Source organism: Fringilla coelebs, assembly GCF_963513975.1.
Source record: "Fringilla coelebs genome assembly, chromosome: 5".
NCBI classification, from domain to species: Eukaryota; Metazoa; Chordata; class Aves; order Passeriformes; family Fringillidae; genus Fringilla; species Fringilla coelebs.
The window spans coordinates 9,640,115-9,665,685 of NC_140033.1; the positions used below are offsets into that span (position 1 = coordinate 9,640,115).

Here is a 25,571-nt window from a genome sequence, read left to right on the forward strand (position 1 = left end):
TGAAAAATGCAATTCAAACTGACAAGTTTATTATGAATAAGAATAAACAATACAAACTGTGAAGAAGCAGAGAATGAACCTCAGCAATCTGTGGGTATAACTATGGTGCAAACAAAATCAGAGGCTGTATTCCAAGATTTTAATGTTTAGATATTTTTAAATTCCAGTAGGACAGCAGTTCTGAGACTTTAAAATGAATGGAAAACTAATAGGTTCTATACACAAATAGAGTTGGAAATAATTACAAACTCTTAGTGACACAGCAAACAACAGTTTTTCCACTTCTTGTGTGCCGTGGGTATACTGAATAAGGGAAGCTGCAGTATAATAGTGCATTAAAAGTGACTGAGAGTAGCTTTATAATAGTGTACATTATGTTACAAAGGGGAACAAAATTCAAGAGATGTTCCATGGTTCGGTTTAATATTTCTGTATTTGAAACACCTATGTCAAGACAAGTGTTTAGGGTAATCAAATCCTTGGATGATTTTCAGATTCCTTTCAATTTCAACTTTAATCATGCTGCTAGCTTATGTTTGAAGGATGAGTCTGAAGAGGAGAGAAAATATTAGAAATCATGTAAGATGGGTGAAAACTGAGATAAATATTGTGCCTTCCAGTTTACAGAAACATTAATACAAAGAGTTTATTTTATATTTTATAATTTATTTTGTGCTGATTTATTAATAGGAATGTTATATCCAGAACCAGATTCAGTTAAACAGGACAGATTTATCACCTGGGTGATGGAATGAAAGATATATTTATTGAGAGTGTGGGAGCTGGTATTGCTAAAATTAAGTTCTTGCTCACCCAATAAAATAATAGTGAAAGAAAGAAAAATGTTAGAAGAAATAATATATTTGATTATCAGGGCAATTACTAGTACTTCCTCAGTCAGCAGAGTTTCCATGGAGCAACGCAGGTTTTCTCATCTTCCTATTTTTATTTGATTTCTTACCTACTACACTGATGACCTGAAGCATACAAACTTTTGGAAATGTGGCTATCATGTCCTGACTACCAAAGACCAGTGATAGAATGTGATTGGTTTTAGGAAAAAAAAATAAATTATCACGAGTCTCTTGTAACTTCTCTATACTTTTTTTCTCTTTCTGTTAATTAGAATTACATTCCTTCTAAAGGTTTTCTTTGTAATGTTACCTTTTTTTTGAACAAAATGTGTATAGCAGTTACATGGTGAGAAAAGAGAAATCAGCCTCTCATTTACATTTTTTTTTTCTTAGACCCAAGGGCTATCTGTCTGATGGGTTCAGTTGTGTTTAAGTTGCTTGATTTTAAACATTCATGGATCCACAAGGCACACAATAAAGAGAAAATACCCCTGTACTGACGACCTAAATGGATCTCTGTGTTAGCTGAGGCTGTTGAAATTCAATTTCCTTTCAGTTTGTTGCTTTGTTCATGTGTGTGTGGCCCTTCTGACCAGGTGAGTGATTGCAGTGCTGCTACACACACTGTTGAATCTCTCACCAGTGGAAATCAGACTTGGTTTCCAAATCCTGGCACTTAAGTGGTACTCAGCTAAACTCTCCCTGCCAGTCTTTTAAATTAAAGTGAGTTGTTGATAGTAGCTTAAGTAACCATAGTATTTTGTTGAAAAAGCTTTTTTTTTCTTTTTTTTTTTTTCTTTTTTCTTTTTTTTTTTGGTAATAAAAGGATGTTAGCTGCTCTCTCAAATGTCTAAATCTTTCAACCTTTGCTCTTGTTCCTTGCCACTACATAGAAGTGGGGGTTTTGTTTGTCTTAATCGTGAGGTTCATAATTTCATACCTTACATCCTATGCCATGATAGCATTATGAGGGCACACATTAAGAAAAAAAAAGGACAAAAATAACTTCAGTTCCTTCCTTTCTTGAAGCCTAAAGACCAAGCTCATGCTGTTATATTTGTATGACTGAAAATCAGGGGGAAATGAATTTGCTCATAATTACTGTTGCTTTCTTCCAGAGGAACTGAGTTTTAAATCAGATCTGCTTTAACAAGCAAAAGCAAGATCATGTTTTTGAATCATGGCTGGTAAATGAAAGGGGCTAAATTTTAGGAAAAGTCAAATCTATTTTGACATTAGGCAGCTGGCTTTATTGCCTTCTGAGCATTGCTTTTTAGTCATTCTGCACAGTTTGTTTTTCTGTAAACTTCTACAAACAAAATAATAAATTCTGGCTGACAACAGTTATGAGCAATTCTGATATTTCAACTCCTAATTCATGGAATCCTGTGGAAAATTTTGGAATACAAATGTGTATATTTATTTTTCATATTCTTTCATTGTCAAATAATTTAGTCTGATTTATTCCATGAAAATTTTTCATTATATTTTAGCAGCATGCTTTTCTATGAGTTCATCTCCACATTTCATTTCATTATTTTTCCCATTTGTTATATGCAACAGCACAGGATTTTGAGATTACAATATGACCCAGGTGAAGACTTGGTTTTATCTGTGTAAGTGGTAGTGAGTTAAGTGTTTGTGGTTTTTCTTTGCTGTGTGGGTGATGTGGTTTTCAGATGTTTTGCATTGCTTTTAGTGGACTATTAATAATTCAGTATCTTGTCCCATTAAGCAATTTTTTTCCCACTAGAACCAGAGGCTTGGATTTTGACATTTGTACATCTGTTTGGAGTTCTTATGACTAATTAATTCAAAATTTGAACCCAGTTCTCAGGACTTCAGTTGTAAGTTCCAGATATGAATTTCGGGTTTGCTCTGTGTAAGCATTTCACCTTAACCAAAAAAATTGTAATTTTATCAGAATATACCTCACATGATTTATAGAAGGATTGACTCTGCAAATACTGAGCAAAAATACTGTGCAAGTACTCTGCAAAAACTTCATTGTACAGATACATTTAACCATATTGAGTCTCCTGACTCAGTCCTGGGACACTTGGAAGACGCAGCAGATCAGATCAGTATTCAGTAATTTCAGCCTGATTAATATAGTTCTGTTTATATCTTCCACAATGAAGTATGTTAATCTGTTTTGTCCATTTTTTATGAGAAAAGGTACAGAAGAAAAATTTAAACCTGAATACTACCAGGCTGATGTTTGAAATCTGGAGGCACACGTTTTTCATTAAAATTTGTTAGTCCAATAGCCTTCACTCTTTTTGTATTTTTGTGAGTGACAAGGTAAAGAAAATATTTGAATTATCTAATCACATTCACAAAATTCTTCATTTTGAGGCTCAGCTTCTTAGCAGCAATTTTTCTCTATAGAAAACAGTTATCTTCCAAGACCATGGCTGGCCAGGAAATGTCTGGTATATAGAGTGTTTTGGTTTCTTGCCATGCTGGTAGGTGTGCATGGTTTTGATATTGGAAAAAATTTTCAATATCATACAACCCAGAGTGGAGAGTGCATGTATACTTTGAAACAGGGAGAATTAATCTCCTGCCTTGTTTTGACAGGTAAGTTATAGCTGAAGGGACAATAACATTCAGCAATTTAATCTGTGTGAAGTGAAAGGGCTTTGCAAATGTCTTGTGCCATTTGAACAGCATTCACTGAATGTCACATCAAATTATCTTGTCAAAGCAAGGCAAGAAGGATCTAACTGATGCCTTTGTCAAAATCTGAGCTCTTGACCTCTTGCTGCTTTGCCTTCTTAGGAATGCAGGTGCTGGAATGGAATGGCATCCCCTTGACCGGGAAGACTTATGAAGAGGTCCAGAGCATTATTATTCAGCAGAGTGGGGAAGCAGAAATATGTGTAAGACTGTGAGTTTTTCCCCATCTTTCTGTTTCCATTTCTTTTCGGCTTTTCATGGCTTTTGGTTTTTTTTAAACTTTTTAAATTTTAATTTACAGTTGTTAAGGTGGAACCTTTGTTAGCACAAAACATCAATGTAATAATAAGCAAGAATTCACTGTGACTGTGGGAGATCCTTTTGTTCTGTTTTTCTCTTAAAGTCAGAAGGAGAGATAAACTGAATCAGATGCTAGTAATTATGCTTTTATAAATGATAATGCCATTGTCAGGACACAATTTTCTCTCATAACAAACATACAGTTCTCTGAATTTACTGATGTTGGAAAAAGAAGGTAATTTAGTAATAACTGGACTTCTAGTGAAATCTGTATCCTTTAGATGAAAGTCATTTAAGCATCATGAGAAATGCATACACTTGCATTAAATCCATTAAAGATTTCACCTTAAAAGAAGCTTTTCTTCTCAGCTCTTTAACAGCATTGCAAATATAAATCAGCTAAGGAGGGACCATGCTTGGGAGCTGCTTTCTGTCATGAACCACTATTCATTTACCTACTTAATACAATAATGAGGGTATGAGGAAAGAGTTTCTTTTGTCTCAGGCTTCTAATTGCTTTCTTTAGGGACCTGAACATGCTCTCGGACTCTGAGAATCCCCAGCACCTGGAGCTGCATGAGCCAGTAAGGGCAGGTGAGACACAAGAAGCTGCTTTGATGTTGTAGGGCTGGAGAGCAGCTGAAAATTGTGTGTGATATAAGCTAGTATGTTAGTATTGTAAACTCTTTGGTGTTTCATCCCAAATATTTCCATTGGTGGAAAGACAAGGGGATTCAGTGCACCCCCAACAAGTTTGCAGAAGCACCAATTTGGGCAGGAGTGTTGATCTGCTGGAGGGTAGGAAGGCCCTGCAGAGGAATATGGGCAGGCTGGATTGATGAGCCAAGGCCAATTGCATAACTTCCATCAAGAGAAAGTGTCAGGTCCTGCAGCTGGATCACAACAACCCCAGGCAGCCCTACAGGCTGGGGGCAGAGGGGCTGGAAGGCTGCCTAGAGGAAAAGTACCCATGAGTGCTGGGTATGGTGAAGTTTGCATGGGATATGTTGCTGTCCTTTTTCCTTCTGTTGCCCCTAAAGTTTTCTTTGCCCAGCCCCTGGGTTTGCACCTGTGTCAGTACCTGGCCAGTGAGTTGCTGGTGTCCCCAGGCCCTCATTTGCCATCCTGTGTCCAAACCTTGCAGCACTCTGCTTCCACCCCAGGCCTCTGCTCTATAAGCTGCATTAATAATCTGGAGTCATAAATACTTCAGTCTGCTCAGTGCAATTACAGCTGTGCCTTTCTGTATCAGAAGAATGAAGAATGGGCACTATACCACACCACTATACAAGGTGAAGTGTAACTCAGACAAATTTAGGTTGTAGCCATCTGGTCATTAGACAGTTGCAGCCAGAGAGGCTGAAACAGAGCTCCCAGCAAACTCCAGAAGTCCAGATAACACACAGGTCCTAAGACCTATGTTCATAGAACTGTAGAGTTGTCAGTGTTGGAAAAGACCTCAGTGAAAATACCTGTTAGCTTAATACAAGGTTTATGACCTGCTATGAGTGACAAAAAAATTAGTGTTTACTGGATACAGGGATGCAATAGCAAGTATTGAGTTTTGTATGTGAGTTCTATGATGGCAGTGCTTTTGGGGGGATTTCCTGCTGTTCAGTCAATACCACAGCTGCAGGCTTCAGTCATTGTATCAGTCTTATCTAAGCTAACTTTGGATCAACATCCACAGTCTTAATAGTAATGCAGCCCCTCAGCAAGCTCAGTGCAGATTAGGATTGCTTCTCTCACCATTCTGTGGGTCTGCTCTGGGTTCTGTGGTTTTGTGGGTGCTCTTTTACCAATCAGAATCTAAATTACCTGGATTGAATCCTCCATTTTCTAACCATGTAAAACTTCCTAGCTATTAATATACTTGCCATCAAGCTACCTTTAGTTGAAAATTGATGTTATTGATAGTAATTGATAGCAAAGACTACATATGACAGAACTTTGAAGCAGAGCTACCCACATTATAAAAAAAACCCACCAAAAAGCATTGAAAGACACTGAAATCAGTTTTGGAAAGGACAAAAGCAATAAACCAGCTTTTTTGTTAATGAAGAAAACTCAAAATGAGAAGGAAGAGGAATAAAAGAATTTTTTTCCATTTTTGCAGGCATGTTTCCTCCTAGTCTTGAAACCTTATAGTGGTTTCTAAGTTGGAACAACTCTGTAGAGTTATTGCCGTTACCTCTGAGGTTTGGCAGACTGTTTGTGCTTTAGAAGGGAGCAATCTCCATTTTCTCTGAAGGAAAAATTAATTAGCCAAGCAGGCAGGATAAAGCTGAAGTCTTGTTTTAAACCTCTCCTACTTCTGAGAACCTGGGAACCAAGCTGTGCTTAGCATCCTTTTACTCTATTCAGTCTAGCATATATGAAAGTGCTTGACTTCATTTCTGTGTTAAATAGAAATTGCTGTCTCCAAAGGGTAAATTCCACCCACTCATTCCTGGTCATCAGGGAGGGCAATCAGACTCCTACTACAGATGCCTCACAAAGGTGTGAGTAATGTAGGAAAGATGAATCAGGGCTTTTAGCCTTCATTTGTTTACATTTTTTCTTCTGTGATTAATTTGTGGTAGTAAAAGTTTGAGGCTTTTTTCTCTTTATTTTTGTGTAAATTAACTCAGGAGCAGTTCTGTTCAATGTTCTGTTCTGTTCAAGTTGATTTTTAAAAAGTTAAAATGAGATTTAAACCTTTAACAAGAAAGTTTAGATACTTAGTGAAAATGGACCAAACAATGAGTGATAGCACAGGCCTGTCTTTAGAACTGTAATTTGCTTCAGTTTGATTCAAAATGATCAGCAATGCTTGTTTTTCTTCACCTAGAAGTACCTGCTCAGAAAGCTTTTAGGTAAAGAGCACTAACAAGTAGCACTAGCACACAAAGATTGTAATTGGGATGCCAATGCTGTGGGAGAGATGTCTATTTTTCACAGGATGCCTTTTGCCTGTTCAAAGCATGCAGACAGAAGACATGAAAACTTGTAAGGATTGTTTTGCTGTCCCTGTGCTGTGGCAAGATGGATCTGGATGTGCTGGCAGTTTTCAACACAAAGCTCTCTTGCTTTAATCCAGTAGATAAAGCGAAGTCCCCAGGGGTTGATCCCAAGCAGCTGGCTGCAGAGCTCCAAAAGGTTTCTCTACAGCAGTCACCTCTGGTTGCTGCTTCAGGAGTGGAAAAGGGATCTCATGTCCACTCTGGAACCACTTCTGCCACCTCCAGTGCTGTTCCCAGCCCTGGTCAGCCTGGTTCTCCCTCAGTGAGCAAAAAGCGGCACAGCAGCAAGGTAAGAAATTCCCAAGTTATGGAGCAAGACCATTCTGATGACAGGAAGAAACTGCCTGTTTGCCTCCTTTAGTGCAGCAAGAAATCCCAGCACATCTTGGGAAACTCATTTCCTGGATGACAATGAGTATCACTGTTAAGATATTGAAAATGGACACAAAGAAAGATTACATGATTTATCCAAGAGATTTGTCCCTCTCAAAAACAAAACAAAACAATACAAACCTAATATCATTGTTTTTAAACAAAATAACTGCCCTTTACAGCCTTTGTTGCTCTTGCTTTTTAAGTGCATCCTACATGGTGGTGAGGTACTATTTCCACTGGAGAAGCTGAGAGTGCTAAGACTATAATTTCTCTCTCTGTACTAAACTACTGCTTAAAGTGCTACAAGCTATGAATAATCATAGCAATAGTGAGTCTCTGAAAGCCAGGGAAAGATTGAAAACAAAATTTGCCATTAAAATGTGTTTTGTCATTAACTAATTCCTGTGACCTTGCCAAGCACAATTTCTCATTTTCTTTGCCCCATCCCGTCCATTCCTCAGCTGAAGTTCTTGTGCATCTACACAGGGAAAAGTGGGAATTTAGTGGCATTTTTTCACAGTTAAAACTGAAAACTAGATCATAAAGTCATCTGTCACATTTTTGCGTTTTGTGTCAAAAAAGTCAAGACCTGAAGTGAAACTCAGTTCTTTGAAGAGTGCATTTGCTTAAGCAATTTGCAAGACTGCTGATTGCTATCCTGAATATCCAGCTTCTGACACACTTACAGTGCTTCACGTTGCAAAGTGCTTTCTAAACATTTTTTACTCTGCACCTTTATTCATTTTTGGGACTGTCAGGTTCCTACTGCATTATAGTTACATTTTTAGTTTTGTGCTGTTGAAACTATGCCTGTGATTTGGGCAGGTGAGTTAGGTGCTGCACGAACCAGAACCAGCAAATGGTGTCTGCTCATTTCAGACAGTTCTTAAATATGCCAACATTACTTTCATATGAGAGGAAACACAAAAATCTTTTTCATCCAGCAATTTAGTACAAACTGGGAAGGTATTTATTGGACAGTTTGGTTTGGATAGTAATTCTGTCTTGCCACAATGCCCATAGACTTTCTACAAACTAATTCAGGCGTGTGATGCAGAAGTTAAATCCATATGCCAATATTTACTGGATCTAACTTCAGGGATGTGGCAGAATTTCTTAATCCTTAGGTCAATAGTTAGATTCACGACAGCATACTCTGGATATTGTATACATTTACATATGAACTAGTTTTTCATGTGCATGGTTTCAGGGCTCTTAGTGCACATGCCACCATCTACACTGAAATGCAGATCTCACATTTGGTGAGATGAATCACACTCCTGAATTCACAGTGTATGGAGATCAATAAGCCCTTGCTGGGCAGTATATCCTGCAGAGGTGCCCCATTCTGTCCACTTGAGGAGACTGGGTTCCCAGCTTTGGCACTGTAGCAGGTCACCTAAAGTTAGATGCATAAATTTACTTTTCTGCTTCACAGAGGATTTAGGATTCTTTTATGAAAATTCAGCTCTAGGCTTATAAAGATGAAACAAAAAAATTATTAGAATTAATGCCTTTATGTAGGAGATGCAAAAGTCAGAACTAGTCAGGTAAATATCTAAAACATTCTTTGCTTATTTGTGAAAATCATGTTGAGAGGCATTTCTTTCATAACAAGCATAGCTCTTGTTGACTTGTATAGTTTCTGCTCATTGACTTCAGGCCAAGTTTATAATGGTGTTGAGCTCTGTTAGAAGAGAAAGCTCATCCTTTCTGGAACTGCTCTTTGCCTTGGGCTGACAGCATTTCTAGGCAGGCTGCAGCCCTGCCAAAATATCATGACAGACTAAATATCCAAACTGCCTAGATCTTGTTTTTGCAACTGTTTTTATTTTTAGCAAGTACTTTTAAAAGGATTTTTGTATAAAATACACACTAGAAATGTTGTTGTGGTCTCTGCCATATTCTGCAGTGCCAATTTTCTCATTTTTATTGTTACTTTGGAGGGAGATAGTGCCTAGTGCATCAAAGCTTTCCATTAACCAGTTTCACCCCATGGTCATCACAACCTGCTTGAGCAGGTGTGATGGCATTACAAAGCACCATCTCTTACACAGGGTGTGTGAGTGCACGTGGGAGTATCAATAGTAATTAAACAGAAATTGATTAGCCATCACAGGAGAGATTTAACCCTTGGAAGCCTTGAGCTTGTTGTGAAGACCTGTTTCTTTTGTAGTGTAAATGCATGATCGTTCTACGGTAAAGATTACATCCAGGACATAAATGACCTATAGAAACATTTAATATGAAGCATGGATTGGTTTTTTTTCTAAATCCTCAGATCCTTTAGCTCCTAAAAAAGTCAACTGTGGAATACTTTCCCTCTTTACAAATTAATCCTCACTGAGGCTGTGGTAAAGGAAGATACTTATTTGCATCTCAGCTTTAAAGCTGGCCCAGCTCCGAGCTGGGGGTTAGACCAAATGGCCTTGAGAGGTCTCTTTCAGCCTAAATTATTCATGTTTCTTTAAAATATATGGGTAATTCTTCATGATCAGTTTTAAATTTGCTGACATCAGAGAAAAGAGAATATTTTATGTATTGAATCACAGTCTTGTAAATGATGCAGTGATTCAAGAGTGATATAGAAACATAAAAGTGCAGATTTATTTTTACAGAGTCCACTTTACAAACTACAGCTTAATACCTTTGGAAGTCTCAATACGAATTTCTCATGCCCATTCCCTTCTCTATGAACTCCTCCTACATTATCCATACTCATACATTCCATATTACATGACATTCAGGTTGAACAAACTCATTATTCTTGCTATTCCAACTCATGAAAAATGAGAGCATTTAGACTAGCTGGCAGTGATTTTGTAGCCACAGCACAGCTCCATGTTATTTTTGGTGGTGTCAGTATTGTCAGTGCTAGTACAGCCTGAGGTCAAAACTATTAAGTATAATAAAATCCATTTGTAGAGATAAAGTATGAGAAATATAAGCCATTCATGCCCTACTTTGAAAGATTGCACCACGCTCAGGTAGCTCCCTGTCTTTGGCAAAATCAGTGAAATTCACTCTCTGAATAGTCTTGTCAAGGACCTAACAAGTTTTAGGAGCATATTGCTATCAATCTAAAATTTCATTTCAGATTCAGAACTTTTTATAGACTACTGATGACTTATTTTAGCTGTTGGATGAATTAAACTTCTTTAAAAGCTTTGTAAGGCACCAAGAGAAGCTGATTATAAAAATTTTTCATGAGAATTATTTTTTGGATGCAACTGCATTTACAGACAAATCAAGTTTGAATTAGTTTTGGTTTTGTTTGTTTGTTTGTTTTTCTGGTAAAGCTTGTGCGTAAAGCAACAAGACAGTGAGTATAACAGGCAGATTTGGGCTAGTTTTCTCCTTTGTTTTCATTGTGATAGTGTTTGGCTGGGACTTTTCTGGCTATTTCTCATCAGATCTGATTGACTGAGAGGATGTTTCTTCAACACAACACTGAAAAGGGCAGTGCATCACCTTAACTTCATGCTGTGGTCCAGGAAATGTGGGCACTTCACATTTGCCCTAATTTAAGGCAGTTGATCTCCAACACCTTAAAAGAGCCTTGAAGGATTTTCTTGGAGTGTCTAGTAGCACAAAAGAGGCAGATGGTTTTTACTCTTCTGGGAAAGTGATAGAAATACAAATTACATGGAATAATGTCAGGCAGCTGCTCACATCTGGAGGAATAGGAAATTGCAGCTTCCAGAGCAGTCTTCAGAGAACAGGAAGTTTGTCATTGTTTGCACCATTTGTTTTTTGCTGCATCAACCAAGGAAGAAATGGAGAGAACACAAAAATATTCAAATTCTACTACTGAAACAGAGCTTTCTTGCTTGACTGATGGCTTGCAGATTAGAGATTGGCCCAGACTGGCTTGAGGCCACCAAATTTAAAAGAACATCATATTTTTGTAACTTCAGGATTCTAATCAAGTGATGATATTATTTTCCCCAAACAAACAGGAGGGGAAAAAAAACAGCAGAGAGAAACATTAAGGATTCTATTGCTGTTTGTCAAAAACTTAGGCAATTTTTAATAAAGGAGAGAGGAAAGTGAGGACAGAAAATTTAAATTTCATGTCACAGAAAGTGTGGGGAGGAATTTGAAGTGTTGCAGCTGAATTGACTATCAGAAAACACAGAATAAAGTAAAAGACATTATATGAGGTGGCTTGCAATTGTGTACTCCACTTTCACACACATCACTTAGTTTTACTACCATTTCCACTCTTTCTCCCTACTTTCACCTAAACTCAGTTTAATTTAGACCAACTTTTGCCTCTCTCTGCCTTTCTCATATTGACAGAAATATACTGCTGTGTTTATGTGGCATGGTCCTTTCTCTTGGCAGCATTCATGTTTGTTAGGCAGGGTTGATGCTATGTGTTTTTTTCTCCCCATGCCTCCTTGTCTGCTCAGACTGTAAAGATTTGAAGTTGTTTGATTCTGTACCTGCATAAAAGCTGATCAAAATGTCTGGGCTGGACTTTAAGTGCTGTTGAAATACATAACCATTTGTTTTGACTGTAACAACTGGAGACAGTTAAAAAAAAAATAAAATTGTGGCAATGCAGCAGTATAAACCCCACTTGTTAAAAAAGCTAACTTTGAAAATCTATGTATTTTTAATCTGGCAGCCCACGGAAACTACAAAGTCTGCTTCCCATCCAATCACTGGAGAAATACAGGTAAATGTGTAGTTTTTGCTGTGTAGATTGTTGTTGATACTGGCTGTGTTTTTCTTTGGAAAAAGTTTGCAGAAAAATATCTCCATCAACTTATTTTTTATTCAACTCTAATCCCTTAAAATGTCACTAATGTAAGTCAGTGCTAGATTTCTGCACCTGTCTTTAATGCTGAATTATAATATACAACCAGAAGAATGGAAAACACTGCTGTTCCCAAAGGGACTAAAAGAATAGTTAATTCATTTTAATCCTTGATCTTTGGCCACTTATTTTGGTTTTTCCTTGGAAATTCCCAGTCTATTTGCATTGAAGTAAGAATTGCTGTTGATTTCTTATAGTGCAATGTATTTATTTCCATGCCATATCAAGTTTCTGGTTATCTGTTATGTAAATTGACTTTAAACTTTTAAAACACTCAAAAAGAGAACTGCAGAACAACTGAAGCCTAACTTCCTATAGATTTCTGGGGGTTTTTTTTACTCTTGTTTAATCTCTCTCTTCTGTATTAGTACTGAGTCTTTTCATAGTATTATAACATCCCTGGCCTCCAGATAGATAAGATTTGTGTAATTAACACTCAATAAACTGGTAATTGTTCAGAATCACATCAAGGGTTCAAATTTCCTTTTCTTTTTCCTGATTGGAATATGGGTGTTTCCCTTTTTTTCAAGGTCCAATGTGATGATCTAGCGTCTCATTCTACTCAGGAGAGAGAGACACAGAAACTTCTGGAATTTGTTTATTTGGAGGGAACATAAGGGTCTAAAACTCAGTTTATTCAAAGGGTTTAGGAGATGTTGAATCGCTCAGAAACTAAAAGTAACAAACAACCCTTCTGTGTTTTAATGCATTCCCTAGCTTCAAATCAACTATGACAAGCACCTTGGCAACCTTATCATCCACATCCTTCAGGCAAGAAACCTTGCTCCCAGAGATAACAATGGCTACTCGGACCCCTTCGTTAAAGTTTATCTTCTTCCAGGGAGAGGGTAAGTGTAGGACAAATTTTTACTTGAATTTTCTTTTAGTTTAGGTTTGCTATGTGGCATTAATAAAGAGAACTAAGAGTTGTTGCTATAGAAAATCCACGTGCAACATCAGCAAAAATGGTGGATTTTTAATACAGAGTCAGATCCTATTCCCAAGAGAATATAGATACTTTGCTAATGACCTTAGGAAATTTATGATCATTCCTGTAGATACATGTTTTCTTTTTTTTCGTGTTTCCTTCTAAAAATTACAGTACATGTAAAAATATTTAAAATAACAACAGTCTCAATGAAAATGTACTAAATAGATGCAATACTTTCTGCAATACAGAAAGCTGCATGTTAAGTCTAACATGGAATGGTTGCTTCATCTCAAAACAATTTGAATTTAGGATTGATTGATTGATTTGCAAAAAAAGCAAAATTAAAGTACCTGAGATAGATTTATGGTTACAGTATAATAAAAAAGCCAAGAAATACTTGTCAGAAAATAAATTTCTCTGCCAGCATTTTAAGGAGCGCTTTTTTTTAAGAGTGAAGATACGGTTTTAGAAATACTAATAATTTTATATTTAATGACTATACAAGTCACTAATCACTTTTTCACAGGTCATTGATTTTTTTGACTCTGTAATTACAAATAGCTCATTATAACTTCCTTTAAAAGATGTTTCTGTATCAGCAATATCATAACTATTTTTTAATCCTAATGTACAGAATGTCATATGTCTATGGAGAATGCATAAGAATACATGGTTATAATAATGCTGCTGACCTCAGTGACACAATAGATGTATCTAAAATTAAGCTGATGGATCAGACTATATTGCAAAGACACATTTGTGGAAACTCCCCTGCTGGTGTAATAATGCTCATACTAAAAGACTCTTAGGATAGAACAATGCAAATAGAAATCTGTATTTCTGTGTTACTCAGACTAACAGGAAAGTGGATGCTCAGGTCACAGCTCACCATTTGGTGTCTGGGCAAGCACCACTAAAAGCATGAGTGGTACAAATAAAGCCAAACATCTTCTTTTGTGGCTTGCTAATTGCAGCTATACAGTACTCAATGCTGATCAGCAGCACTGGGCCAAAAACTGTTACTGAATGCAAGGGGAAGAGGTGCTTAAACTTGAGAACTTTTTAAATTCACCTAAGAGTCTGGTAAAATGTTTGTCAAATCACTCTTAATGGGAATTTTGCAGGTATATTCACTGATACTTAGAAGTAAAGGCATGTTCGTCCTTTGACATATCAGTTTAAACTTGTTGCCAAGATATGAAATATTGGATATTAGTTTTGTTTGGGTTTATTGTTTTAAAGCACACCACTGGTATAGTTTTGCATGTAACTTTGGTATTTAGGGAATAATTAAAATTAAGACCTTCTTAAAAGTCCCAGACATTTTTTGGAAAGTAAAAACTTGGGTTGCTGCTGAATAACTTTTATTTGTAGTTCAGTCACTGCTAGACTTCTTATTCTTCCTAATACCTCTGTTTCCTTTGATTCTGATACTAGAAACTACCCATTATTCATGTTTTCTTCCATCTCTGTTCTCATTTTCTCTTATGCTGCTTTCTCTGTGTTCCTAACTCTGTAAATTCTGGATGTGCAGACAAGTCATGGTTGTCCAAAACGCCAGGTAGAGTCTACTATCTTCCAACTTTATTCTTTCATTTTCTGTGTGCATGAATGAGACAGTGAGCCTGTACATTGAACTACAGAGTTCTCTTGAGTTCTGATGGCATGAAACTGTGGTATGGTTTTGTTTTTCATTTACTAATTAGGTCATTTCAGGAACTGGAAACAAGTAGTTAATGCTGCTTTGTGCAGTATTATTCTAAGACCAAATTCTGACAAGAAGCAAAATGTCTTTTGAAGTCTGGAAGAATTTAGTTCAGAGATATTTAAAACCACATTCTCACTCACTGAAAGTCAAAAAATAATTAACTGTGAACCTGTGTGAAGATTTTGAACAGTGTAACTGCCGAGAGAAACAGGCTCTGTTTGGTAAAGAAACTGAATATTTTCTCTATTTATCTTGAACAGTGTAAAGACATTAAAGCCAGGTATCATTCTAGATAATTGCCCAAATGGACAATTAAATCTGCTTGACCACATAAGTGGGTATTTGTGGTAAACAAACTTAAAATTTAATTATTGAAATTAGGAGTGCTTTGTTTGTCCCGGAAACATAAGGCAAAGCTCAATTCTCAAGATATGCTAATATCAGGCAGGGCTAAGCACATAAATTTAAACAATTTTAAATTTGTTTAAAAATAATACCCTGACTAAACAAGTGAGCAGATTAATTTCAATAAACAGGTTTCTATAATCTGTCTCTTTTTTTAATTACTAAAATTATTTTATGAATGTGTTAGAATTACATATTTCATATGTGTATTCTAATACAATTTTTAACACGGTTATTCTATTATGTTTTTTATCATACTTAATCAATTTCATTATATGTTAATAATTTATAATTAAGGAATCAGAGAGAAAATATAAATAAAAGACATATGCCATTTGTATCTTCTCACACAGTATACTCTCTGAATTTCAAATGCAAATTATTTCATATTGTGACATACCAGTGACTGGTCTAATGAATGCATTTTATTAAAGCACCTTCATGTGTCAAACTGTTAATTGTTGGGGGGAAGGTGCATCAGGGGTATGAACTTAATGTGTTTGCCAGATCCTCCCCTTCAGAGGCCTAGAAACTTTCATCTCCCATCCAGCTGAGCCTGGTTCTGCACCTCCCTGGAAGAGGTCAAGGGCTCCTGGCTCCCTCTGCAGCAGACACAGAGCACAGACTACATGGATGTGGGCTCACCTAACCCTTGCAGTATAGATCCACATATTCCATGGACTTCACTGGAAATATTTCACAGCTGCCCTGTTAACAACAATTTCATCTTTTGCAAGCTCTAGAGCTCAACACTGAATGAATCACCTTCTCACATACTTCAAAAAAGAATCAGAAACTTTGAAAAGGTGATGAAATTCTACTATTGCAAAAGGCAATCCAGAAAAGGAAAGGGAATGTTGGTGTAATTTTCTTGGCTGAGTGCCCAAAGGTTTCTTTCCCACTTTCTTCAAGAAATGGAAGTATACCAGTTCCCTAAAACCATTAGGTCATAGGACATGTAAGCAGGATGTTCTAGGCAGGGGATTCTTTTCTCATACCAGACAGTGTGAAAAGAAGCTACTGAGGTGCTTTAGAATTTTAACTGCATTACTTAATACTATTCACATTGAAATCTCATTTTGAAATGGATTCGGATTTTGTATTTCAGCTTTCTTTCCAAGATATACAAAGATATAACTTTGTGTGAGGTTCTTTTTCATATGCTCTTGGTCCCCCTGGATTTTAAATCACCCTTGCCATGCTATGCTATGGCTGATAGAACTCCCTGAACTCTGGAGAGCTGCTGCTTTCTTCTCATAAGCAGAGGTGAATAGATCCTTTGTTTCATGGGTCCCAAAACCATTCACATTTTTCAATAAACTGAAAGACAGTGGATACAAAGATGTCCAAGAAAATATAGACCTTGAGTTTTTTTTGTTTGACGAAAGGGTTTGGTAAGTTTTTACAATATTGGAAATACATAGAATAACCAGAGGAAAAAAATGAGGAAAAATAGCTGCAAGTGCTTCACTTTGAGGCTAGTAGGCAGCTTGGATAGAGCCACCTCATTTTGGAGGATAAAGCCACTCTGCAAACAAGATTAATTAGATGGGATCATTGCACAGCAGAATTGATTTTACAGAATGAAACTGCTGGTGCCGAAGTCCCCACATCCACATATGTGTGCCAGTAAAGCACATGTATCTTTCACATGGCCATAAATCAGAACTGTTCCAACCTGGAACCAGCTGTGGTACATCATTAGTGACTGTCTGATTAAATGTATTCCTGAGTGATCCTTCTCAGTTAATCTCATATGAAAAAAAATTGTGTATTTGGTCTGGGACCATGCCACAGTGGGAACCAAAGCAGTTAAATCAGAAGCAAGAATAGTACAATTCCAAAAGTTATTGTAGGGGAGCCATAAAAGAGTTTAATATGACATATTCAAGCTATGTTGTGCCATTTTCTCTTAGAGCTGGAAAACAGTCCTGGGAACATCTTGTTTAGTAGTAGATGCAGCAGATATATACTTTCAGATTGACAAAAAGAGTTTCTTTACCTTAAATCCTGTGGGTTTTTCTAACTATTAAAAGATTCTCATGTTCTCCTACCCAGGTTTTTTAGTTTTCCATTAAAATTTATGTTAAATTAAAATTGGAATGAAAGCAAATCTAACATCAAAACTCAGAGAGCTTGATGAATCGGTATTCTGTTTAAGATTAGTGTATTGCTTTCTCCACACTCAGGAAATGTAAAGTACAATAAAAAGCATTAGTGAATTATTTTTAAAACAGATTATGCAGCCAAACCTTTGTTCTTGGCTATTGACAAAAGGAAAAAAAAAATTGTGATTCTGATGCACTTTTATGTTTCGTTCCAGTACAGTTAGAGGGTTAGGCAGAGAACAGGATCAATAAGAAATTAGTGTTTCAATCATTAACAGGATATTAGTTACTTTATGGCATTCATTAAATGTGTTTGTGAGATGGGATTCCTGTAATTAGAGATTGCAACCTATAAATATAATGAATTTGTGCTACTTTAAAGTGCTAATGGGATGGTCATGGAAAAGAAGTCAATGCATTATCACCTCAATTTAGAATCAGAGCCCAATGAGAGGACAAAGTCTGTGTGCATGTGCTGACTGATGCTTTATCTTGAAATGGTTTTAGGCAGAGCAAGCCTGCTGAAGAGTCAGGAGATGTTTTAAAAGACTATCTCATAAAAGCATACCAAAGAAAACATCCCAAAGGCTGTCATTGTCCTCCCATAACCCTGAATTGCTGCAGAAATGAAAGATACAGCTCTTTTTCTGGCTTTTGCTTTGTGGGTGTTTTGGGTTTCTTTTGTATTAGAGCTGAAAGAAACAAAAGATCACTAATGTAATGTTTTGTTCCTTTGTTCAAATCCAGTGCTGAGTACAAGAGGAGAACCAAGTACATACAGAAGAGCTTGAATCCTGAGTGGAATCAGACAGTCATCTATAAAAATATCTCTGTGGAGCAGGTGCGTGACTGGTGCTGCTCTTCAGTGCTATTTGCTGCTTTATTTGCTGCTTTATCATCTGCATGGTCTGCCGTGCTCACTGTGAAGGGAGCAGTGTGCTACTGGAAATTCTCTGCCCCCTGAAAAATCTTGCCAGATTTAGGAGAAATTCGGAATTCTTTCCTTGCCTCTGATAGAGCGTCCTATGGAAATGCTCTTTTCTTGCCCTTCTACTCATTAAAATGATAATTTGTGGGGATTACACTCATCACCATGTTAGAAGTACAGATGTGACAATTTAAAAAATGATAATGGAATAAATTAATAAGGTAATAAATTAAGACATAAGTTTCTGAAGTAGATGCAGAAATCATAGTCACTCTTTGTTCCAACAGCCATGCAAGCTAACACAAAGCACAGTTTCTACAATTTTTATTTTAAAAATATGTATAAAATGTAGGTATGCATTTTTAAGTTTATCACCAATTTCATGAATCACATGAAAAACATTAGAAGATATTTGATTTCCTTTCATAGAAAGATTTAACTCACATCTGGGTAGGATGTCTGCAGAGTCTTCTCTGTTTCTTGGTGGCTTCCTAACTCCAGCTGTGCTTCTGAAGCAGTGTGAAGCAATTGAGTGCTCTACTCCTCCATCTCTTCTCACAAAGGAAATTTTACCAATTTGAAAAAGATATAATTGGCAAAATAATGATCAGTTCATTTTTTTAGAACTATGAAGTGTGTTTTATAGAGTACTGGATTTGAATGCAGTCCTGAATCTTTTTGCCTTTTTTTTCTGTTTTGTTCTTGATACTTTCAACTTCACTTTACACTGCCATTTAATCTTTCAGTACTTGTAAAAAAGCCCAGAATAACCAGGCTCTTCAGCAAATAGATTTCCCAATGCTTTTAATGTTCTTCTGCATCACAACCCCAAGACCTCAATACAATCTTCCCAATTTAGAATTTCGTTTTTCTTTTTTCTTGTCCATTGAGAGGAACAGATTAAAATGATCATTTTTGCATGGAACAAAACCCTTCCCACAGAGGGAATTGCCTTGCTGCTCATGTAATCTACATGTCTGGACTTAATAGCAGTAGCTCAGATTTCCTTCAGAGCTGTCCTGTTGTAGGTAGTGGTTTTTTGGGGTTTTCTTACTGCTTCATGCAGGCTTTTAGAAATGGAAGCTATTTGACAATTAAAGCATCAGAAAAAAACCACACTGATGTTTGCCCAGCTGCAATATAAACCCTAAGTTTTCTTCGTTTTATGAAAGGGTTTACTAAGTCTTTACAATATTTCCAAACTCAGCTTTTCATCTAAGAAAGATCCTTGTGTTTTCTTAATTTGCTTGGGGGTTCTGCTGTGACATTTCACAGAGCTGTTATTAAGAGTACTGGAGTGTTGTAAATTCAGTGGCTGTTTGGTACTTTGTAAACAGATAATGATATTAATCTAGGGTTTCCTGGACACTGATTTTTATGGCAAGAAAAAATCTTGTCTCTTTAATGTCGGTTTTTGGACCATTATTTGATTAAATTTGCCTTTAGTTTGCATGTTGAATACTTTGCATTTTTGCTTTCTGTTTGCAAATCCCCTTCTTTTGCCTTTTTCTGAGACTTTTATGCAGTGTTTATGGTTTTAAGTGTGTAAACTTCATTTGAGCACCACATATCTTTTATATTTAAGCATCTTGTCACACAGAACTGGGTGCAGAGAGCACTGTTTCCTTCCACACCTTTCCATGGCTTTTATCTACTGCTAAGACAGCAGCGTGTGTGACTTTTCTCCAACAAAATTCCATGCCCCGGCTTAGAGAATCTACAGTTAAGCACATTTCTAAATCCCAAATAATTCAATGCTGATGATAAGTATCCTCTACAGTCTGAAGAACTCTTACCATGTGAGAGACCATCATTTGTACATAATGCTCACAAATCTATATTTCAAAATAGTTACAGATAGAAATAGAAATACGAGACAATCATTGCATTAGACTGAGAATGAGAGTTTTGTTCACCAAACAAGCAAAACTGCATCACACATTGTTACACAGAGTTAGCAGTCAAATTCAAACATAAATTCATGAATTTTTATAAGCATTATTTCTTCAAAGAAATATTTCCTTTCCCCCATGCTTTTTTCTCTCCATCAAAGCATGCATTGCTTGCAGACAGCCAATAAGTATTATTAAATATTTCCTAATATAGTTCTTTTAACGTCACTGTCTAGACTTCAGCTGGTTGTACAATTATTTTATTTTCCTTTTCTCTTTCATAAACTAGTTGAAATTAAAGTGAAAATAATTATGGGAAATAGATCACTCTTTGAAATGAAACAGGATTTTTCAAGGTCAGAATGATTAGTTTTATCTCATTTATAGCAAATTTTCCTTTGACAGTTGCAGAAAAAATAAATTAAACTGTGAATATTTAGTAATTTAAGGGATTTGTTAAGTAATAAAGTAGAAATAATTACAATTTGAGAGGAAGGCTGAGTACCCATATTACAAATGTGCAGTAATTGCTAACTCAAGTCCAATACCTACTCAGAGCAAGCAAGAAAGAAAGCATTACAATAATTTAAGAAGGAGATGATAAAAGATGTAAGTTCTGTTGCTGGTGACACCATTGGTATACTGTATGACCACCATTCTTTGCCTCAACTTGCCAGAAAGCAAATAAAAACATTTACTTATTTGAAATCATTCCACAAAGCAAATAGTTTTGTTGTAACTTATGTCTGTAATTTGAAGGTAATATATTTAGAAAGAGTAATAGTTTCAAAGTCTTTGAGTGAGGTGGAAGCCTAGGTCTTATATCCAAAACTAAGGAAATCTTTTGTATGAATCAGTGAGGTGTTGGTATTTAAATCTTACTTAATATCTAACTCAAAAGAAAGTAAGTTCCTAAGTGACCTATAAAAAGTCTTTTTGTCCTCCCATATACCAAAGTACATCAATACAGAGAAGAGAACAATAAAATGGTAAATATGAATATAAACAAAAATAACTGTAATGGATTAGCCAATACATTAAATTCTACTCATCAAACATCCTGACTGAAATTACAATATTTTGTATTACTTCTGAAGTAATTATAGTAATAAGCTTTTAACATAGAGGAAAAAACAAGCTGCATTAAAATTATTTCTTTCCTAATGCAAATCCTAGTATGAAATTTTAGAGGATTATGGGTTAAATATTTTAATTAGTGCATATTTAGCTACAGGCAGACACTATCCATAACATCCAGATATTTACAATGAGAAACAAGCCACTCTGTACCTGTGGGGTTGGTTATGCCTTCCATAAGAGACAATATTTTTCACATTGGCTGTTTCTGCAAATTCCTTCATTTTCTTTAAAATATGGCTGTCCCTAGACAGCCTAAAGCTATCTGGAGTTCACTTGCAATAATGTGCTTTTATTTATTTTATTTTATTGCTACTTTTTTTTTCTACAATGCTAAGACTGAAATTGTTAGGTAGCACTTTTTTCAGAGTATGTTTGGGACTCAGATGACCTTCCCAATATGTGGAAACCATGTTCCTTCTTTTTTGTGACACTCATTTTCCTGTTGGTACATTGCCCACTTGCAGAAAGCTATGGTCAGGCAGATAGAGGGTTCCTAAAACCCACTTCAGTGTTGCTGTCTGTCACATTCCTGATGAGCATCAGAACTTCAGGGTTCACAGCCTAAAAGTGATTGATGTAAGGCAGAAGCCTCATGCAGCAAGGCAGAACTGTGATGGTGAAATGGCTGCTTTTAAAATCAGCAGCCATTTAGTGTTCTTTGCCACCATAGGGGCACACAGATATATCTGCAGAGAAGCAAATTTTCCTCTGCTTTGAAACTAGTTTCATGCAATCTTCCTAATAAAGGTCTTTCCATGGTTTTTCATTGCCATAATATTTAATAAAAGCTTTATTAAACTAAAAGGCTTAAAACAGATTTTGCAAAGTATAGAGTACTGTAAGTTTTCATCACAGTTTTATTATCACATTATTGCAAAGAAGATAGCAAAATACGGCTGCAGTTACTTGAAAATCTTTTCTTTTTTCCCATTTCTGCCAAAAATTCTTTAAACCTCAGGGTTTTTTTCCCCATTTCCTGGATCTATTAATTTTTCTCTCTGTCCTTGCACAGCCATCAAGAAGAAATCTCGTCTCAAAATAGCAACATCAGTGACAATACATTTCTGAAAAGTATTTGTGCTATCCCTTATTTTCGTGGTAAAAATACATATACTTTATATAGGACCTGTCAGAAATTGTATCATCCAGGAAGCCAAAAGCATCATGGACCAATGGGTGCTTGGCTCACTTTTTCAGGTTATTTTTCATGTTGCAGTTTCAATACTGTCTTGGAACAGCAAAGAAAAGTCATTTTATTCAGTCAAGCATATCAGCTTTAGAAATATTGTGTGAGAAATTTTTTAAAAATAATCTTTTTGTTCATTCTTGCAGGATAATTTTTAAATGAATCCTTAAGAAGAATATTGCTTAATTATGTAAGAATAAAACAGAAAGATTAAAGAATTGCTCTCAAATATTTTTTTTTAATCTTAGGTTTCAAGTCATGCAGTTGCCTGTTTAAATAGTACATTGTTGATGCTAAAAATAGTTTAATTCCCCCTTGTGTGGGTTTTCCAGGATATGCTGATTGAAATTTTATTTTCATAGACATTGGCTTTACATAGTTGCACATTTTTCCAAAGCTGGCTGGGAGCAGATGATATTCTGAATACATAATGATGAGATTAAATTATCACTTAAAGGCAATTGCAGGTTGCTAGGAACTGTTTTAGTCTGGATGAAGAGAAGGGGCAATGGAGGCAAATTGATGAGATCATGGAGCTAATAACACCAATGTTGTGGGGATTTGACCATCCACTTAAGAGTTGCACTCAATGATCCTTGTGAGTCACTCCCAACTCAGAATATTCTATGGTCCTGTAAATAGCCAAGAGTGCTTTCATTGCAAGTATGTGCAATATGTACAATGATTGGTAGAGCTTATCATTTTGAGCAGTGACTTGATCCTTTGCTGTCCCTCTGTGACCAGCAGCCAATTAATAGAGCAGCGAGGTTGTTTCTGTTAAGATGATGACCTCAACTATCACATAAGAATTCAGCAGATGAATTCTTTAATTCAAGTGTGTGAAGAGTCCACTTTTCCTTGGTAATGCTTGCATTCTTCATTTATCACTTCTCAGCCTGACTTTGCAGACACCCTGCAACCCACAGGATTTTGTCCTTTTCTCTTTCAAGCCACATGAGCCCTTGCAGCCACTTTATAGCCTTTTGCCCTAGAATACAAAATCAATAATCAATCCTGCCCCTACATGTCCTCAGAGACCCTGGAAAAACACTCAGGTCAGTCCTTACAATGAGGTCAACTGCTTTGGTCAACAGTTTCTCTGTCTTGTGCTCTCTTGTCATATAAAGATTACTTGTTTCTTACTGTGTCCTGAGTGTTTGACACAGCTATCATGCCTAACAAGATCAGCAGATAATGGGTTTTGACAGCTGTCATTAGTGCCCAACAGTACAACTTGTCTGCATGCCTGGATCACTCACAGACTCTCACTGACTACACTGAATTCTGCAGGCATTAAAGCCTGGTCTTCACAGATGAGGTTATGTAAATAGGGTGTTTGATATCATACATTTGAAATTCACACTCAGATGCAGTTCAGGCAGATGTCTGCGTTCAGAGAGATCTGGTGATGAGAAAAGCTGCAGGAACAAAAAATGAGGCCTTAAAAATCAGTTTGACTCTTGTAGTAGACATAAATTCTGCCCAAAACAACTTGTGGGAATTCCTAAAATAGGACCAAACCCAAGCCCATCTTGCTTGATAACAAATAATAGTGCCAAGTTATTTTTCTCAGAATAAGGTTGGTGAAACGGTGAAAATTACCTACCTGTCTCTATGAAAAAGGATACGTGGGGGAAATAATCTATAGAAACCACAATAAAGACTTGATCTGAAGTTTATGAATTTAATTATCCTTTTGCTTAAATTGCAGCTGAAAAAGAAAACCCTGGAAGTGACTGTGTGGGATTATGATAGATTTTCCTCAAATGACTTCCTCGGTGAAGTGAGTACCTTATTTCTTCCTCTCTACTACTAATAACTGCAGGCTGTTATTTGGAGACTGTTCTCTTTCAAGGTATGGTACACATGTTAAGTAAAACATTTTTACATACCAGTTTTACTGTTGTCTTCTTAACAAATGGTCATGATTTCTTTAATTTAGACATGAAAGATAAATCCCTTTTTTCTTGATTAACTGGGGGCAAGCTAATTTTGGACCCATCAAACTGTTAATTTGCTGAAAATTAATATTTTTTTGAGTGTGAGGTAGCAAAAACATTCAAAGTGACTCTAGGGGAAATTCTCTTTATGACTGAAAGCTGTCTGACTTGATTTTACCTTAACACAGAAAGGTTGAGGAGGTATTAGTCTTTGTAAATGATTAAAGGATTAAATTCTGCCATCAAACCATATTTTAACACATGCACAAGTATCTTCAAGTATGAGCAATTTAGTCTTGCTGATCAGTCTCATTTTTAACATTCTGAAAAAGTAACATCTTTAGTAAAGTATGAATGAATGCAAAATCTAATCTTATAATTAACAATAAATAAAATGAGTGTTCATGAGAAGAAGGATTTATCTTTGAAAAACAATTAAACAAGCATATGCACATATAATACAGAATTACCAGCAATAACTATGAAATAAAAATAATTAAAGATGTAATTACAAATAAAGATTATAATTAGAAACAGAAGCACAGGAAAATCGATCTGTCATGCAGAGTAACTGGGAGTATCTGGGCTCATTTTACATTTGAATTCTGCAAAAAAGCCACACAGTTCAACTCCAGTTCCCCTTTGTGTAACTACCAAACTGAGCAATCAGTGTCACTATTTGAACAATTACTAAAATAAATGTATGGGAAGCTGCTACATGATTACTTATTTCCTGCATCCTGTGTCCATATTCTTGTTGAGTTCAGCATGTTTGTCCAAATGCAGGGCTTTACTGAATACTTACATCATGGTTTTTTTGAAATTTAGAAAGGGGATGCTCTAGCAACTGCTTTTACATGAAGATTTAAACCTTTCCCCTTCAAATTGTCTTCAGCCTCTAGAACTGCTTTTTTTTTTTTTTTAATTATTTTTAAATTGTGAAAGCAGTTATTTAGGCAAAAAAGCAACAGAAAAGACTATCCAGTGTATCTCAGCATCAGGATGTCCAGAGGAATCCTGCACCATAACATCAGATGTGGGATATCCAAATTGTGCCCCAAAGACTTGCTTGAATCGAGCCAGCAGCACTTGTGTGCCCCAGAAGAAAAGTGCCACATCAAGGTCCATGTCCATGGGAAGTGAAATCTGTCCTACAAAGCAGAGCCCCAGCCTACACTGCCCATTGGCAACAATCCTCAGCCGTGCTCTCTTCCAAGTCATTTTCCAGTCTTGACTAAAATCCACAACAGGGAGCGTGGTAAAGAGTTCATCTGTTAAGATTAGGTATAGGTCTA

General features: G+C 36.3%; 1 protein-coding gene across 1 annotated transcript in view; it reads left to right on the forward strand.

The window, feature by feature from the left end:
- Nucleotides 1-25,571, forward strand: part of PCLO (piccolo presynaptic cytomatrix protein) — a gene marked incomplete at both ends in the record, with an annotated part of 319,291 nt that overhangs the window by 234,519 nt on the left and 59,201 nt on the right. The window contains 8 exons of the mRNA XM_084205371.1: nucleotides 3,639-3,747; nucleotides 4,363-4,430; nucleotides 6,916-7,127; nucleotides 11,847-11,897; nucleotides 12,756-12,886; nucleotides 14,504-14,530; nucleotides 17,938-18,031; nucleotides 24,048-24,119. Of these exons, the coding sequence (XP_084061497.1) occupies nucleotides 3,639-3,747; nucleotides 4,363-4,430; nucleotides 6,916-7,127; nucleotides 11,847-11,897; nucleotides 12,756-12,886; nucleotides 14,504-14,530; nucleotides 17,938-18,031; nucleotides 24,048-24,119 (764 nt within the window). The remainder of the gene's footprint in view (nucleotides 1-3,638; nucleotides 3,748-4,362; nucleotides 4,431-6,915; nucleotides 7,128-11,846; nucleotides 11,898-12,755; nucleotides 12,887-14,503; nucleotides 14,531-17,937; nucleotides 18,032-24,047; nucleotides 24,120-25,571) is intronic.